Below are 17829 nucleotides of genomic sequence, written 5' to 3'. Positions count from 1 at the left end.
CCTGGGAGGGGCTTGAGATGTGCGTGCGCGCGCGCGCACACACACACACACACACACAGTTACTTGGGTGGGATTTACAGTGATTTTGACCTGGGTCATTTCTACTGTGTGTGTCTCCAGACCCAAGTCTCTGGGGAAGGGGTGGCTCAACTCAGAGGAGGGTGGGCAATGCTCCAGTGCCCAGCTGGGCACGCTCACCACAATTGCTGTCCAGGCTGACCGTAAACCAAGGCTGACTCCTGGTGCCGTCCCTGCTCCTGGGGGAACAGGGGGTCGTGGGAAGCCCTCATGTTGCTGAGAAGCAGGAGCCGTGCTTTTTTCCAGGTTTCACTTGAAAAAGAAGATGAGGGTCTGGCGGGACTCCTTCTTGGTGGAGAGAGGGTGAGTGCCGGGTCCTGGGAGGGACACCCCTGCCCACCTCCCTCCCTCTGCCCAGGAAGCTTCTGTAGCCCCACCGCATCATGCTATTCAGGAGCTGCCCATGGCTCTGAAGTTGGTCCAAAGGCCCCTAAACACAAAGCCCATTCACTGCTCCTATAGACACAGAATTGGGGTCTGAGGTCACGTGTACCCTTTTGGCATGCTTTGTCCAGCCTCTACAATGTCTTCAATTTATTTAATTTATTGCCAACTCATGCAATTTGGGAAGTTTCTTATAAAATTCCAATGTCTTAAGTTTCCTAAACATCAGAAGACCCGGGCAGGTGGCCCTGCGCCCTCCACTGTGAGGAAAAGCCGGAGCCGAGGGGCACCCCTCTAGGTGGGCACACATGCCTCCGGGGCTCCTCCAGAGCTGAGAGGCCGGCCCCGCGGCTCCTGCTCTCTGCCCCATAGCAAGCTGCTACACAAGAGAGACAATGACAAGGTGGACGCCCAGGAGGAGAACTTTCTGCCCAAGTACCAGCGTGTGAAGGACCTGTGTCAGCGCGCTGAGTACCAGACGGCGTGTGAGCAGCTGGGACAGGTAAGAAGGCTCCCTTCCCTCCCAACGGCTCCCCCTCCTGACTGCAGCCAGCCCTGACCTGCGAGGCTCTGAGAGCCGCTGAGCCAGCAGGGCCAGGGCCTCCCAACGGGTAGCCCTTTGCTGCCGTGTGATGCCCAAGATGTTGTTTGGTGGTGCAGGATGACGCTCACAATAAGTGATTCATTTCTCAGCAGCCTTTCGACCCTGACCGTGTCAGAGGCCAAGTGTCCCGTGGGTGTGTGTATGCCCTTAGCTCCTCTCTAGCCCTTGCCGATCTCTCTTGCACAAAGGCCCCAGCAGGAGTTAAATTACTTTATTTTCACCATATTCACTTTGACAGTATCCTCTTTGTGACTGGTTTTCCTTTTATAGGAGTAATAAGACATGGCTTTTTAAAATAAATATAGGTAAGGTTTTAAAAAGTGAATTGATTGCAAGAGAAATATTAAGGAAATTATGGCCAGGAACAGTCCGTGGCTCATGCCTGAGGTCCCAGCTACTCCAGAGCTGAGGCGGGAGGATGGCTTGAGCCCACGTGTTGGAGGCTGCAGTGAGCTATGATTGCGCCACTGCACTCCAGCTTGGGTGACAGAATAAGACCCTGTCTCTAAAAACATAAGAAAAAAGAAAATTATCTGGGAAGTATCAGAGATAGCCAGAAACTGACATGTTTGGGAAAGCCTGAAGGAGGCTTTTCTGAGGCTGGAAAGCCAGGGCAGGCTTGGAGAGGAGGGTCGGGGGCGGGGCAGGGCAGGGAGGGGAGTGGGATGGAAACTCTGCCTTGGCTGGCCCAAGGGGTGCCGGAGGTGTGTCCCTGCCCTGCCTGTCAAAGACTGGGACTTTGAGCTGGGGCTGGAGCTGTGTGCCTGTTTCACCTATGAGAAAAAGCAAAACCAGAGCCCTGGTATTGAAGGCCAAGGCCTGAAGTGGATGCGTTTCTGATGGACTGCATTTGAATGACTCCATCTTAACACTGCACACAGAATTAGTACAGGCCCATACAGGCCTGACTGTGCCTCCCCACCCAGTGTGTGTTTGTAAACCCACAGACCCCTCTTAGTCACACAATTAACCCGTATCTGCCACCGGGCAGGAGCTGTGGATTTCATCCCTCCGTTGTACAGCATGAACGCGTACCTCCGCTTGCCAGGCACTGTCCTAGGCGCAGGGCCACAGCCTTGAATATGCTCAACAGAAACTCCTGCCCTCCCAGAGCTGATGTTCTGGAGAGAGTTCAGCCTTGACTGTGTACCGAGATCCCAGAAGTGGTTCTGATTTTAGTTCTGGGCTAAAAGGAGTGAAATGAGGAGGCCAGGAAGTCTTTGCCCCTCGACGAGGGAACGTTGTCAAGTCCCCCACTGGTTCTTTCTGATGTCTCCCCTGACCCAGATCAGGGCTTGGGCAGCCAGAATGACCTCTTTGCTGGGGCCAAGAAAGAGGAGGTATCAGCATTTTCCAAACAATCAGAGCACACCACTGAAGCCAAAGGAAGAGAGTGCTGAGGGCGGAGTTTGGGGCACTTAGCCTAGGCCAGCTGGGAGGCAGCAACCCACGGCCCCCGACCCAGCCCCGGAGCTGTGGGGACCTCAGGCTCAGACGTCTGCCCCCCATCCCAGGCAACGGCCCTGCTCACAAGCCCGTACTCCCCGAGTGCCGTTGCCATGTCCCTGCTTGTGCCGTGCCTTCTGGAATTCCCTGCCCAGTGTAGAAGCTGTACCCTGTGGCCCGAGGACGTCTCTTAGGGGCCTCACACCCAGCCATAGTATTGTCTTGGGTACCTTGTCCGTGCTACCCCACGTGGTAGATGTTTTTTTGTCATTTGCTGAACAAACATGCCCAGGAACCGAGCTCATGTGCATCTGTCTGTCTCCCGGTGACACGGGGACATCCTAAGGGCAGGGCCCGGCTAGAATTCATGTCATCATTGCTAAAGCCCAGACCAGGGCCCAGGCCGGGCAGGAGTAAATGTGCCCTGGGCACCTCGTAATGATGATCATCACGGGCAACACGTGAGTGTAAGCTCTACCTCCAGCCACCCTATCTGGCAGGTATGTTCTGTACACGGGGAAACTGAGGCCCAGGGCTCAGGCAAACTGCCCACAGCCTCACAGCTTCAAGTGGTGGAGCCAGGATTTGAACCCAGGTAGTTGGGCTGCGGGACCTTCGTTCTCAGCAGCTGTAGGGACCCCAAGTCAAGCCGACACTGGCCCAACCCTGTGGGGCTCAGGCGCCGCCCCCGCCAGGACAGCCTCGGGACGGGCCATGTGGACACGGCTTCTACATGAGTAGTTGCAGGGGCAGCAAACCCTTTCCGCACAAGATCAGACAGTAAATAGTTTGGGCTTTGCAGGCCACACATTTGTTTTTGTTCTTGCTTTTTACAACTCTAAAAATGTACAATGTAAAAACCGTCCTTGGTTTGCAGGCCATACAAAAACAGGCCGTGGGCTGGAGTTGACTAGCAAGAGGGCTGCTGTTTGCCGACCCCTCAAGTCGTGCCCCAGCTGAGTTTGTTGGGTTGGAGGGGGAGCAGGCAGTGGGGAAGGAGAATTCCAGGCAGAGAGAGCTAAGTGGACAGGAGGCTGCTCGCCAGCGCACACAGCTCAGGGCTTCACGCAGAACTCAGAGCCCTGGCTTTTCTTGAAAAATCAGACCTGGGCTTCTGGGCCTGTGCTCCCCTCTGGCGACAGTCAGATAGGTATAGCCAGTCACAGTGCCCACTTTAGCCTCCCCAGGTCCCCCAGGCGCTTCTGGGCTGGCCTCATTCAGGGCCATGCCTGCTGGCCCATCAGTCTACTTCTGCCCTAAGGAATCCAGGTTGCTGGAAGGGCCTGCATGCATTGAAGGGGATGGGAGGGTGGCAGGGCGCTGTGAATGCAATCAGATTCAGCCTCCAGGTGAGAACAGATGGGCGGGACAGGGGCAAGATGAGCAGGTGAAAGGCACCAGGGCCTTCAATGGCAGCGGGCGGGGGCAGGCGATGCAGCAGAGGGTTGGGGGGGATGGTGGCACCAGATTCCACACTTTTCCTTACAGCTCTTGCACCTCCCAGTTGTGTGAGCCAGGACACATCTCTCTACCTCTGTGTGCCTCATCTTGAATCGGCACAGTAATGACAGCACCTGCCTCGTAGGGTAGCGTGAGGTGTAGTAAGCAAGTTAATATATTAACACACAGTGCTTGGCACATGCTAAGTGCTGGAGAGACACAGGGAACAGATCTGACCCATGGCCTGGAAAGGTCACTTTGGCACAGAATAGGCCCTAAAGAGTCACTGGGTCAATGGGCTGGAGCAGGTGTGGACAGAAGGGAAGAGAATCCAGTTTACAGGTGGTTGCAGAATCCCGTGAGGGGATCCAGGAGGCTGGAACTGGGGAAGAGAAGAGGGATCAACACGAGAGATTTGGACAGTGATTCTATCTACATTCAGCGTCTGACCACAGGCCTGGAGTTGAGTGCACACGTGGCGCCTCTGCACACACTGCACTGATTGAGTCTGGGAAGGTGGTCAGGGGAGACCTCCTTGCGCTGGAGCAGACGGGAAGGAAGAGAAGCCTCCAGCAGCAGGAAGGGCTGGAGAAAAGGCATTCTAGGCAGAAGGAACAGTGAGCGCCAAGTCCCTGGGGCAGCAGCCCACAGGGGATACTGGAGAGAGGGCTGAGGGAGAGGAGACCGATGGGTAGGCCAGGGCCAGATTGCAGAGGATGTTCAAAGACTAGTATCAGGAGCTTGGGTCTTGTCTTAAAGACAGTGGGAGCCATTGAAGGGTTTTAAGTAGGAGAGTAATATGATCCAACTTGCCCTTTAAAAAGATTCCTCTAGCTGCCATGTGGGTGGATTTTAGGAGCAGACAGAAGCAGGTAACCGTGAGAGTGGTGGCTGTCGGAGGCATCTCGCTGGGGGATGATGGTAGCTCTGCCCAAGGTTCAAGCAGTGGCAGTGGAGAGAAGCGGCATTGGAGATAGCAGAGGTGGGGCTCGGTAACAGCTGGATGCAAGCAGGGAGAGGGATGTCTCCAGGGTGGATGGGGGTGGCAGGGGAGAGGCGGGTTTAGGGGAGCAGATGAGCAGCTGGCCGAGGCCCTGGCATGTCTTGCAGAAGTGGCAGTGTGTGGAGGACGCCACGGGGAAGCTGAAGCTGCATAAGTGCAAGGGCCCCATGCGGCTGGGCGGCAGCAGAGCCCTCTCCAACCTCGTGCCCAAGTACTACGGGCAGGGCAGCGAGGCCTGCACCTGTGACAGCGGGGACTACAAGCTCAGCCTGGCCGGACGCCGGAAAAAACTCTTCAAGAAGAGTAAGTGTCACAGCCTGGCTAAGTGGGACAGGAGGAGAGAGACCATGCCTGGGGGGGCCCATTCATTCACTCCGACAGTTGCACAGAGACTGTCGCTTTGCCAGGTGGTGATCTAGGGGCTGGGGACACAGCCACACCTCCTCACGAGCCACCCATTCTAGTGGGGAGCAGTAGTAATAAACAGATAAGGCCAGGCGCAATGGCTCACGCCTGTAATCCCAGTACTTTGGGAGTCCGAGGCAGGCGGATCACCTGAGGTCAGGAGCTCCAGACCAGCCTGGCCAACATGGTAAAACCCCGTCTAAAAATACAACAATTAGCCAGATGTGGTGGCTCACGCTTGTAATCCCAGCTACTTGGGAGGCTGAGGCATAAGAATCGCTTGAACCCGGGAGGCAGAGGCTGCAGTGACCCGAGATTGTGCCACTGCACTCCAGCCTGGGCAACAGAGCGAGATCCATCTCAAAAAAAAGGAAGAAACACACATACAAGGTTCTGTATTGATTGGCTGGTGAAAATGCTAGGACCAGAGGTTCACAGGAACCCAGCTCTGTGCTTCCCCTAGGAGCCATGTTTCAGCGTTCAATTAGTCAGTGTTTGTGGTGACTTTATAGAACTACCCTGGGCTGGGCACGGTGGCTCACACCTGTAATCCCAGCACTTTGAGAGGCTGAGGTGGACAGATCACTTGAGGTCAGGAGTTCAAGACCAGCCTGGCCAACATGGTGAAACCCCATCTCTACTAAAAATACAAAAAATTAGTTGGGCGTGTGGTGTGGCAGCAGAGTCGCTTGAACCCGGGAGGCAGAGGTTGCAGATAGCTGAGATCACGCCATTGTGCTCCAGCCTGGGCGACAGAGTGAGACTCGGTCTCAAAAAAAATAAAAAATAAACTACCCTGAAGAACAAAAATAGACTATAGTTGAGTGGGGAAAAGCCTCACTCAGCTGAAGAAGTGTCTACACCTTCACACCTCATTCTCGGCAGGGGCCGAGGAGAGGACAGTCAGACAGAAGCCAGGGAGCAGGTGAAGTGGAGAGAGGGACTCTTCTAGACCCAGCCAGAAGGCTCAGCCGCCACCCTGGGCTATCACTTCACCATTCTGAGGCTCAGCTCCCACCATCAAACAGGAAGAATGGTCCCTACATGACTTTAAAACAGGAATGAGCCTGTGCCCTGAAAATGTGTGGAGGCGTCGGGGTCCGCCGGCTAGAAGTGTGCCCTCCAAGGCTGGGCAGCTTCCCACGTAGCCCGTTTCTCTGGCCTAAGGACAGCCAAAACCTAATGAGAGATTTTAGGTGTTGTTTTTAAAAAAAATTATGGTGAAATTCCCATAAAATTTATCATCTTAACCATTTTTAAGTATCCAGTAGTGTCAACTATATTCCCACTACTACGCAACCTATCTGCTAAATGAACTCTTTTCATCTTGCAAAACTACAACTGTCCCCATTCAACGCCATCTCCCCGTTCTCCCACCCCGCTCTCACCCCGTTCTCTCACCCCGTTCTCCCACCCCGCTCTCACCCCGTTCCCCCACCCCGCTCTCACCCCGTTCTCTCACCCCGTTCTCCCACCCCGCTCTCACCCCGTTCTCTCACCCCGTTCTCCCACCCCGCTCTCACCCCGTTCTCCCACCCCGCTCTCACCCCGTTCTCCCACCCCGCTCTCACCCCGTTCCTCCACCCCGTTCCCTCACCCCGTTCCCCCACCCCGTTCCCTCACCCCGTTCTCCCACCCCGCTCTCACCCCGTTCCCCCACCCCGCTCTCACCCCGTTCCCCCACCCCGCTCTCACCCCGTTCCCCCACCCCGCTCTCACCCCGTTCTCCCACCCCGCTCTCACCCCGTTCTCCCACCCCGCTCTCACCCCGTTCTCCCACCCCGCTCTCACCCCGTTCTCCCACCCCGCTCCCACCCCCACCCCATTCTCCCACCTCACTCCCACCCCGTTCTCCCACCCCGCTCCCACCCCGTTCTCCCACCCCGTTCTCCCACCCTGCTGTCACCCCATTCTCCCACCGTTCTCAGCAACCACTCTTCTTCTCTATGAGCTTGACTGCTTTAGGGGCCTCATATTAAGTGGAATTGTACAGTATTTGTCCTCCTGTGGCTGGCTTATTTCTCTTCGCATAATGTTCTCCGGGTTCATCCACATGGTAGCCTGTGTTGGAATCTCCTTCCTGATCGGGCAGAGTGGCTCACGCCTGTAATCCCAGCATTTCGGGAGGCCAAGGCAGGCGGATTGCCTGAGCTCAGAAGTTCGAGACCAGTCTGGCCAACAAGGTGAAACCCGTGTCTACTAAAAATACAAAAATTAGCCAGGCATGGTGGTGGGTGCCTGTAGTCCCTGCTACTCAGGAGGCTGAGGCACGAGAATGGCTTGAACCTGGGAGCAGGAGGTTGCAGTGAACTGAGATCATGCCACTTCACTCCAGCCTGGGTGACAGAGCAAGACTGTCTCAAAAAAAAACAAGAAGTCTCCATTCTTTGTAAGACGGATGATATTGTACCACAGACTAATTAGAGATTGAGGTCTCCGACGGCAGGCGCAGTGATCTCCTCTGGTCCAGCCAGCCAGGCAGCAAATGTCTTCATCGTGGAGCAGATAAGTCTCTCTCCATAACAGCCCAGCCACTGCCTCAAACACCGTTTCCCAGCTGATGACCCTCCGTTACATTTCCTCACCAGCTGATTACGAACTACTACATTAACTTTTCTAGCTGAACAGAATGATTGGTTTCCAGATTGGATTACACAGCCAGCATCTCCTTGCTTCAATATGTGGCACAGTCGATAATCTTTAAATAATACAAGATCTGGCAGGGAGAAATTCAGCTCTTTTCCCCTTATTAATGCTTAGAGGAAAGAAAAATACCTAAAAGTAGCCGAGAGTCAGCTCAGCCCTGGTCAGAATCCTCATGTGAGTGTAATGTCAGAGCCGGGACCTGCACCTCTCAAAAGCCCTGTGAGCAGGGCAGGGGTGATCACCCCCTGATGATGGACAGGAAAGACTGGGTCACGTGGCTGATTTGGGGACTCCAGCCCCATCTCCTGCCTGGCATTCTTCCCCCTGCTAGAGTCTCCGACAAGACACTCTGTCCCTCTTTTCTGAGCAGTCAGCCTAGAGCAGGCTGAACTGGGGGCTTTCTGTCCCCCAGGGGACACTTAGCAATGTTTGGAGACAGTTTTGGCTGTCACAATTGTGTGTGATGGAGGGATGCTGCTGGCGTCTAGTGAGCAGAGGCTATGGATGCGGCAAAACATCTTGCAACGCACAGGACGGCCCCCACCACAGAGTTTGATCTGGCCCCAAAGTGGCCGCAGTGGTAAGGTTGGGAAGCCCCGGCCCACCTTGATCCACGGGGATCCTGGCTGCGGCGTGGGGATGTTAGGCAGAGCCAGCCAGCTCACAGCAGAAGGGGGACCCAGGAACAGGAGAAGGGGACGAGGACTCGGGGGATGGGCCCAGGTGACTGGGGTTCATTCATTTCTTGAACTTTGTGCAAGACACTGAGATTAGAGTTGACCTGGAGAGACACGGACTTGGACCTCATAGATGAGACAAGATGTGAACAAGTGAACAAAGGGCCACTTCCCCTGGTGAAAAACGCATGAAGGAGACGCAGCGGTGGCAGGACTAGCAGAGAGGGGTGGCGGCTCCAGAATGGCGCTCAATGGACATTTAATGAGAACAAAGTACAGAAAGGAACAGGTCTTGTGACCAGCCAGAGAGCAAGTGTTCTGAGGAGGAGGAAGATGGAGTACAAAGACCCTGTGCTCAGAATCAGGGCGGTGAGTCCCAGTCACAGAGAGGTGACCGGTGTGGCCGAGGGTGGTGAGAAGCACCATGGGCACGGGCAGCCACATCACACAGGCAGTCACCGGCGTGGAGAGGCAGGGAGTGGGCCCAGGGTTGTCACCTTAGGTGAGGACGTCAGCTGCAGGCAGAGTCCCCACCCCCTGCAGTAGCTGGTCCACACCAGCTCATCAGGCATGAATGCTTCACTAGTTCCGTTTCGTGCCATCCTCCAAGGAGCCTTTGTAGGGTAGGCACCATCCTGAGAAGTTACCCAAATCGCCGGGGCCACACATGTGCTCAGGGGTTTGCACCTGAGCCATCTGATTGCAGCAAAGCTCTTGGCCGCCAGGTTATGAAGTCCTGTCCCATTCCCCGTTGGTGTGGCAGGAAGGGTACCTCCAGGACTCTGGACACGAACACAGAGTGATGGGGAGAGCAGGTAGTGTGGCTTCAGTCCAGGAAAGGATTCACACAGGGCTGGCATACCGCTTCTGTGAAGAGCCAGAGAGTAAAGGTCTTGGGCTTTGCAACTCAGCCCTGCGACTGCAGAGGTATAAGGGAATGCGAGCAGCTGTACCCAGTGAAACTGTATTCACAAAGACAGATGGAGGCTGGCCTGGGCCCTTAGGCCATGGTTTAGGGACCCCTGAATCTAGAGCTGGGAGATGGAGGGTGGAAAGAGGCAAAGCAGCTCACTTATGAGCCGACTGAGACAAAAGGAGTGGAGAGGACACGCTGGGTCTATTTCCTGAGCCTCTCGGGGCAGGACCTGCTTGGCACAGGGAGCATCCTCGGCAATTTGTGTACTTGCATCGGGAGACTAAACCGAGGGAGAGAAGTGCCCAGGAGAAGGCTGCCCTGTGTCAGAAAAGGCCCAAGGCTCTGCTGGAGAGGGGAGGCCTCTCCCGGCCCCTCAGGATCCTTCGGCCCTTGTGACTCTGATGCGAGGTGTCTGAGAACTGAAAGATACAAAACATCCCCCAAGAGTGGGGGTGGCACCCGGGCCACGTGAGAAGGGAGCCCTTTCCTCCCTCCTTCCACTGCCTTCCGCCACCACCTGCCTCCAGCTGGTCCTCTTTGGTCACCATCTCGGGGTCACTTGGGATCCAACAAAACCTGGGTCACTAACTGGCTCCAGGCCCTTCTCTTTAAGTGAGGCACATCTGGAGGATGACAACTGCAGTGCGTGCCTGCTGGGGCCAGGCATGTGTCAGGTGGGCAGAGGTTTTAAAACAGAAAGGAGTGGCAGGGGCTGTGGCCAACAGGGAAGACAGTGGGCAGCCAAAGGGGCCGCCCATCCCCAGCCCGTCCTGACCATATGGAACTGTGGGCCCGTGAGACATCTGTTTCCTTTCTGGAAGCTGGAAATCTGGATCCCTACATCACCGCCACCACCTCCCCTTTTTCTTTAATGTTACCAACTCAGATTTGTTTTTGAGACACAGAAGATACAGGCTACCTGGGGTGTCACTTCAGCCTGCACCCCTGAGTTTTCAGCATCAGGGCGTATGCAAAAGCCCCCTCTCAGCCTTGTCACCGGCCCACCTGGGTGTAGCACCTGCCTACCACCTGGTGGGCAGCCTCCAGCTCTCTGGGACTCAAAGAAGCTAAGTGGCTTCCCCAGTCCCCGTCCATTTCTACCCAGAGACAGGCACTGCAGGGCCCCTTTTTCCCAGTTTAAATCAACATTTTTACATCCATGATACTTTTTTTCGTTTTTAATTGAGGTGAAGTTCAGATAACATAAAACTCACCATTTTTACAATTATATACAATGCAGAGGCATTTAATAGGTTCACAGTGTTGCACACCTCTACCTAGTTCCAAAACATTTCATCACCCCAAAAGGGAACCCCGTACCCACAAAGCAGTCACTCCTCACTACCCTCTCCCCCAGCCCCTGGCAATCACCAATCTTCTTTCTGCCGCTATAGATTTACCTATTCTGGGTAGTTCCTATAAATAGAATGTAACAATACGAGCCCGCTTTGTGTCTGGCTGGTTTCACTCCACCTGCTTTTGACATTCATCCGCGCTCTAGCGTGAATCAGAACCTCGCTCCTGGTTCTGGTCGCATATTCCGTTGTACAGATGATGTACCGCCATTTGTTTACCCGCAAGCAGCTCTCGCTTGAAATCCTCTTGAGTCAGTGGCTTCTTGGCTCCAGGACTTCCGTCTTGCCGGTGTGATCACCTCGAGGCCCTCCCCTGCGGTCCAGGATCTGCGAGCAGGCGGGTAGATTCCACGACCCCTCGGGTCGCAGGCAAAGCTGAGCCTCATGCTTGGAAGCCCGGCCCTATCTTGATGAAGGACCCACTGCCCTGGGAGCCTGGCCAGCCTTTCCTGCCTCCCTAACTCTGCCACTCCTCTAATGCCCACAGAGTACAAGGCCAGCTATGTCCGCAGTCGCTCCATCCGCTCAGTGGCCATCGAGGTGGACGGCAGGGTGTACCACGTAGGCCTGGGTGATGCCGCCCAGCCCCGAAACCTCACCAAGCGGCACTGGCCAGGGGCCCCTGAGGACCAAGATGACAAGGATGGTGGGGACTTCAGTGGCACTGGAGGCCTTCCCGACTACTCAGCCGCCAACCCCATTAAAGTGACACATCGGTGAGTGTCCAGGTGGAAGTCGAGGGTGAAGGGGACAGGACAGACCTCGGCAAGGGCTTCCCACACCTCCTGGGCACCTGGGCTGCTCCCCCTCCACCACCTCCGAGCCACACGTGATCCCTTCTCTCAAGCAGGTGCTACATCCTAGAGAACGACACAGTCCAGTGTGACCTGGACCTGTACAAGTCCCTGCAGGCCTGGAAAGACCACAAGCTGCACATCGACCACGAGGTGAGTGGAGAGCGGGAGAGGAGCGTGCTCTCGGCCACCACGGGCCTGGCAGGACCCCCGGTTCACGGTGGGAGGGCAGTGAGGCCAGACCCAGGGAAGAGGCTGGAGAGGTGAAGTGAGGTCCCCACAGATTCCTCAACCCGGGGATAGGCGTCAGTCCCAGCATGAGACAGATAGCTTCCTGCCCAGGCTGTCTGAGGGACGATGGCTTAGCCACGTTGTCCCCCTTTTGACTTACAAGAAGTCTACGCTACAGGAGGCCTTTCATCAAGCCCAGGGGAGACACTGGAGGCCTCAGTGGGCTCAGCGGGTTCCTGCGCAGGCCAGGCCAGGCCAGGAAAATGACTCGGTTCCCTTGCAAGGGCTGGCTGGAGGAGAAGGCGGGCTTCCTTCAGGCAGAACAAGTACCTCCTCCCCACCCAGACATGCCGGTGCTGGCCCTGGGGCCCGGGGAGTGCAGGCTGCCGCTGCTGAGCACAGACACGGCAGCGTGGGGGCAGTCACCAGGCCAAGCCTTTGTTGTCCAGCCTTGAAGGTTTCAAGGCCTCCTCTCCTGCCCCTCCCTCAGATTGAAACCCTGCAGAACAAAATTAAGAACCTGAGGGAAGTCCGAGGTCACCTGAAGAAAAAGCGGCCAGAAGAATGTGACTGTCACAAAATCAGGTAAGGCAGTAGCAAAGGGACCTCCCTAAGACCCCACTCTCCTACAGGACAGTTCAGTTCATCCCCTCTCATGATTGACCCCTTTCATTTTTTATTTTTATCTTTATCTTCTCCCCTCATGGCATAAAATTATCTTCTCCCCTCATGGCATTAAAAAAATCCGTAATTTACCTCCCTGTTGTCAGCCAGTGTGGCACACGGACCTGCTCCTCAGCCAGGCTGGCGCCCAGATTCCAGTATTGCTAGCAAGAGACCCGTGCTGGCTGCGCAGAGCCAGCTCCAGGCCGGAAAAGTGCCTCTGCCGATTGCCCTTTCAGAAATCCCCCATGTGGTTTGAGGTCCATGTTCCCGGCTTAGGGGTCCCCTGGCCCAAAGGACTGAACTCTAGAACAGCTCTAATAGAACATTCTGTGCTGACGGAAATGGGCTATATCTGCACTACACCACACGTGGCTGGTGCATACTTAAAATTGTGGCTAGTGTCACTAAGGAGCCAAATTTTTTATTTTGCTTAATTCAAATTGAAGTAGCCACCTGTGGCCAGTGGCTCCCATACTGGACAGCACAGCTGTAGAAGCCCTGCTGTCTTTCCAGAAAGTGCTGCAAAACACAGGCTTCCCTGTGTTGACCCCGACCAAGTGTGAGTAAGCAGGGTGGTGAGGGAACCAACCTCAAGATGCTGAGGCTTTGACATGTAAAATTAACCATCAAAAAAGAAAGGAAAAAGGATGCTGAGGCTGATGCACCTAAAGCCAGGCCCAGCTTCTAGTCGTGGCTAAATTACAATTAACCCAACCTGCTAAAGTCTAGCAAAAGTCCAGGCAGAGTCCTGGCTCATGCTTGGAGAAAGAAGCCACTCAGGCAGGTACCTGCTGCCCTGAGGATAGGGTCGTACCCTACCCACCACCACCTCAGAAGGAGGGACAGGGGTGGGGCAGCAGCAACACATGGGAGTCCCAGAAATCACAGCTTGCACCTGCCAGCGGAGCCCTCGGAGCCACTCCTGAAGCCTGGGGGCTGGGGGGGTCTGTTACAGCTACCACACCCAGCACAAAGGCCGCCTCAAGCACAAAGGCTCCAGTCTGCATCCTTTCAGGTAAGAGCAGCTTGAGGTCCTGGGGAAGAGATGCAGAGGCCTGCGTGAGGAGGTGGCCCTCCCTTAAGCTAAAACTCAGAAGAAAAGGAAATTAGTCCAGGCCCTTCCCTGGGAAGTCCACGGTGGCCCTCGAAGAGGCCTTACTTCCCAATCAACACTGAGCGGGCCTCCCACGCCCCCTTGTGGCTAAATGGGGTTACCGCAACTCCATCAAGTAGGGCAGGACACAGGAAGGAGGGGAAAGGGGTGTCAACAGGAGTCCCAGTAGCTGCCTGGTTCTGTCCCCAGCTTGTGCCCCCTTGGGAGTTAAAGTAGAATGACAAGACCCAGGTTCTGGTCCCGGCTCTGCCTTGGAGCAGCACTGGGACTTGGGACCCTGAATTGCTATGCCCATGGCTCTCTGTTGGAGAAGCCTCAGTGCAGCCCTTAGGTGGACAGGAAGAGCAGAGACATGGGGTCACTGATCCCTCAGAGGCCCAAGGTGTGTGTGGCCCTCTGCGCCCATAGGAAGGGCCTGCAAGAGAAGGACAAGGTGTGGCTGTTGCGGGAGCAGAAGCGCAAGAAGAAACTCCGCAAGCTGCTCAAGCGCCTGCAGAACAACGACACGTGCAGCATGCCAGGCCTCACGTGCTTCACCCACGACAACCAGCACTGGCAGACAGCGCCTTTCTGGACACGTGAGCAAGCCCAGGGCAGGGGTGGACAGGCTGAGGCCCAGGGGTTCAAGAAACTTCTCCACTTAGTGACCCAGACCTCTCTCAGAAAGGGGGTCCCCAACACCAGGGGTCCACGGTGCTCGGGACAGCCTCTTGGCATTTGACGAACTGGTTTTGGGGGCTGTCCCTGACAGGAATCACTGTTGGCAGATGGGGCCTCCTCCCGCAGGCACTCAGGACATGCTCTCTCTTCCTTGGCAGTGGGGCCTTTCTGTGCCTGCACCAGCGCCAACAATAACACGTACTGGTGCATGAGGACCATCAATGAGACTCACAATTTCCTCTTCTGTGAATTTGCAACTGGCTTCCTAGAGTACTTTGATCTCAACACAGACCCCTACCAGGTACAGACAACCCGAGCTAGAGAGATGGGGGTGTGGGGTACACCAGTGCTGCCAGGTAGGCCCCCCCAACCTCAGGGAAGTGATGACAAATTGTCCAAGTGCCACTGAGTCCCTGAGCCAGTGGGAGTAAGTTGTGAAGCTGCTGAGATTGGGGGTTCTGTGTTCAATCAGCCTTTTTTGCCTCCATCACCCTGCTTTTTGCCTCCATCACCCTGCTTTTTGCCTCCATCACCCTGCTTTTTGCCTCCATCACCCCGCGTGTGTAATATATATGGCTTCTTCCCTCTAACTTAACATGCAACATGCAACCAGGTTTTGCCGGAACTTGTGAAGACTCCTAACACTGTCAGGCTGTAGGATCAAGCCAAATATTACCCACTGCAGGGCCTACACGGACCGCGCAGCTAATGTAACAGTAACACACTGCACCAAGCACTCTGCTAAGTGCTTCCGTACAGTAAGCCATCTAAACACACACGCGACTGAAGTGGCCCAGGACCACACAAGACCAAAAGGAGCAGTGGCATGTCTGGTCATCGGCACATGTGGGCCCTTGTACAGGGACAGTCACTACTGAGCTCCAGCACTAGAGCTTTCCTGTACTGTGGCCTTGGTATTGCCCAGGCTTTGACCTTTCAAGAAAAGCCTAAAATAATTTAAATGAAATCTGATGTTTAAATGTCAGCAGCACAAATGCTTTCATTACTATATAGGTGTGCAGTCTTTCTCCTTAGATAGGTTCACCCTCATACTTTACCAAAGGGGTAGGTTAAGTCCCTCACCGGTAGCTCCCAGACTACACAAGAACCCAGGCCACTTACCCGTCCTTTCATCAAATGGCTGCTTTGCAATCAGGAGGAGCTGAGGGCCCCTGAATGAAGGCTGCTGATAAAACCAAGACTTGGAAGGCTTTCTTTCCAAGCTTGGGAAGTTTCCTGACCAGTGGCTGCAGAACTCCAACGTTAAATACACAGACGTGGTTTTTATTCTCCTGAGTTTTCATTCTCATGAAGAGTGAACCTGGTGGGACTTGAAGCCAAAAAGTCACCTAACTCTTCCAAACGCTGGCTCTTGCAGAAGTTGGAGTAAACAGGTCACCAGCCCCTAGCACCTTCCACCCGCCTGAAATATGTCCCCTGGTTGGTAGAAGGGCAGGGGAGAGTCCCTGTACTTACCTTGTTGACAGACTACCTTTTTTGCAACCAGCTGATGAACGCAGTGAACACACTGGACAGGGATGTCCTCAACCAGCTACACGTACAGCTCATGGAGCTGAGGAGCTGCAAGGGTTACAAGCAGTGTAACCCCCGGACTCGAAACATGGACCTGGGTGAGTAGGCACCCCAATATGGGGCCCTTGGACAGCAGGGTAACCAAAGGAAGGGACTCAGGAGGTGGTGTCTACCCCAAGAATGAGCCTGAAATCACCAGGCTTTGGGAGGTGATACAGTTCCAGACGAGTCATGGGAGCCCCTGTCCATAGCAGGCAGATGACCTTTAACAAGCTGTGATTCCTGAGAGAGGAACACCTGCACCAACTGCCCAGGAAACACACGGAATTCCCTCTCATTTCATTGTCCTCCCTTTTGTCCACTCATGCATTCAACAAACACTTCCTGAGAACTTACACCTGAAACCATGTTGACTAAAGATGACCCCATCCTCGCTGACTTGTGTGGAGCCGGTGTTGTCCTAAGAAGAGCAGTCCACAGCGGGAGGCCTCTTGCTTGTATGGAAAGGGTAAAACTGGATGGTAGAATCCAGTGTGACTGGGGAAGGGCACTGCTAAATAAAACCAGGGTCAGACTTCTGAACTGAGTCCTGAAAAGTAGGACGCAATCGACCACTGAGAAAACGTGGAGGGCTGGCGCTCCAGGAAGCTTAAAGTGTGAGGAGCAGAAAGCAGCTCAGGGGGTGCAGCCAGCACAACTGAGGCCAGTGGAGAGTGGCGGGAGGGCATCGGGCCACCCTGTGCGGGGCTTCCTAGGCCACGGTAGAGTTTAGATTTCATTTGTGGTGTATCAGGAAGCCAATGGAGGGTTTTAACCTGGGCACCAACATTTGCTAGGTGGAGAATGGGACTTTATGGGAGAAAACAGCGAAGATGGCCCAGTTATCCAGGGAGAAATGGTGGCTTGGACTAGAGGTGGGAGCAGTAAAGATGATGGATTTCCGATTCAGGTGGTGAAGCCCCCAGACAACATGGTGATGGGAGGTGCGGGATTAGGAGTCCCAGGTAAATCCTGAGTTTTGTTTGGGACAGGACAAAATCTGCAGTTTTAAGTTTAGAATGCCAACCAGATAGATATTTTAAGATGAAAAAAGCTAAACAGGCATGGTTGCTCATGCCTATGATTCCAGGGCTTTGGAAGGCTGAGGTGGGAGGAGACTTGAGCCCAGGAGTTCAAGGTTACAGTGAGCTATGGTAGCACCACTGCACTCCAGCCTGGGAGACAGAGCTGTCGCCCCATCTCTAAAAATAAAAAAATATATATTAAAAAAAGAAAAGCTAAAAGAAAAATGAAGTTCACTTACTAGCGAGAGAGAGTGGCTTAAAAAAAACCTTTGGTATTTAAAGTCCCTTGGGGAAGGGACTGTGTCTAGGAGGATGCCTAGAGTTCATGTCAGGAAAATGGCTACACAGCTTAGGAGGAATTCAGACGCTACCGTCGGCTCTAGTTATGAAGAGGGAAGAGCTAATGTGTTTACACAAGATGTTGCACTAATACTTCTGGTCAGGAGCCTGATATGATCAGAATTTTCACTAGTAGCTTCCTAACCTCTGCCACTCAAGTGCTGCTACTCTTGTGATCAAAGTGCAATGACATATTAGTCACTGCGTGCCAGGCTCTGTGCTGAGCATTTTACATGTGTTAGCTGATAAGCTTTGAGGTGAATCTTATCCTCATTTTATGGAGGAGTAAGGTGAACAAGGTGGGCTGACCCCGGAGCCCACACACTTGATCCTGCCACATCCTCAGGAAAACTTCCCCAAAGCCCAAAGGGGAACTCCCTCCTGCACTTGGTCAGGGCTCTTGGCTTTCTGTCCTCTGGAGCACAGATGTTCATGCCTGCATCTACCTCCCTCACCATAACTAAGGTCAGCGCT

At 54.4% G+C, this 17829-nt stretch overlaps 1 protein-coding gene across 11 annotated transcripts in view; it reads left to right on the top strand.

Annotated features, from left to right (window-relative positions):
* Positions 1 to 17829, top strand: part of SULF2 (sulfatase 2) — a 129897-nt gene that overhangs the window by 109504 nt on the left and 2564 nt on the right. For 5 of the 11 annotated variants that reach the window (XM_003826019.6, XM_034947095.4, XM_055104713.2 and 2 more), the window contains exons 9-18: positions 325 to 381; positions 835 to 964; positions 5063 to 5258; positions 11442 to 11670; positions 11805 to 11901; positions 12470 to 12564; positions 13601 to 13660; positions 14168 to 14337; positions 14578 to 14720; positions 15927 to 16050. In XM_003826019.6, the coding sequence (XP_003826067.1) occupies positions 325 to 381; positions 835 to 964; positions 5063 to 5258; positions 11442 to 11670; positions 11805 to 11901; positions 12470 to 12564; positions 13601 to 13660; positions 14168 to 14337; positions 14578 to 14720; positions 15927 to 16050 (1301 nt within the window). Of the gene's footprint in view, positions 1 to 324; positions 386 to 834; positions 965 to 5062; positions 5259 to 11441; positions 11671 to 11801; positions 11902 to 12469; positions 12565 to 13600; positions 13661 to 14167; positions 14338 to 14577; positions 14721 to 15926; positions 16051 to 17829 lie in introns of those variants that run through there. The other 6 variants (XM_063601212.1, XM_063601211.1, XM_063601215.1 and 3 more) reach the window with 2 other exon arrangements.

The sequence above is a fragment of the Pan paniscus genome, chromosome 21 (genome assembly GCF_029289425.2).
Source record: "Pan paniscus chromosome 21, NHGRI_mPanPan1-v2.0_pri, whole genome shotgun sequence".
NCBI classification, from domain to species: domain Eukaryota; kingdom Metazoa; phylum Chordata; class Mammalia; order Primates; family Hominidae; genus Pan; species Pan paniscus.
Note: the sequence above shows the minus strand (reverse complement) of the source record. Positions and strands in the feature narration are given on the sequence as shown.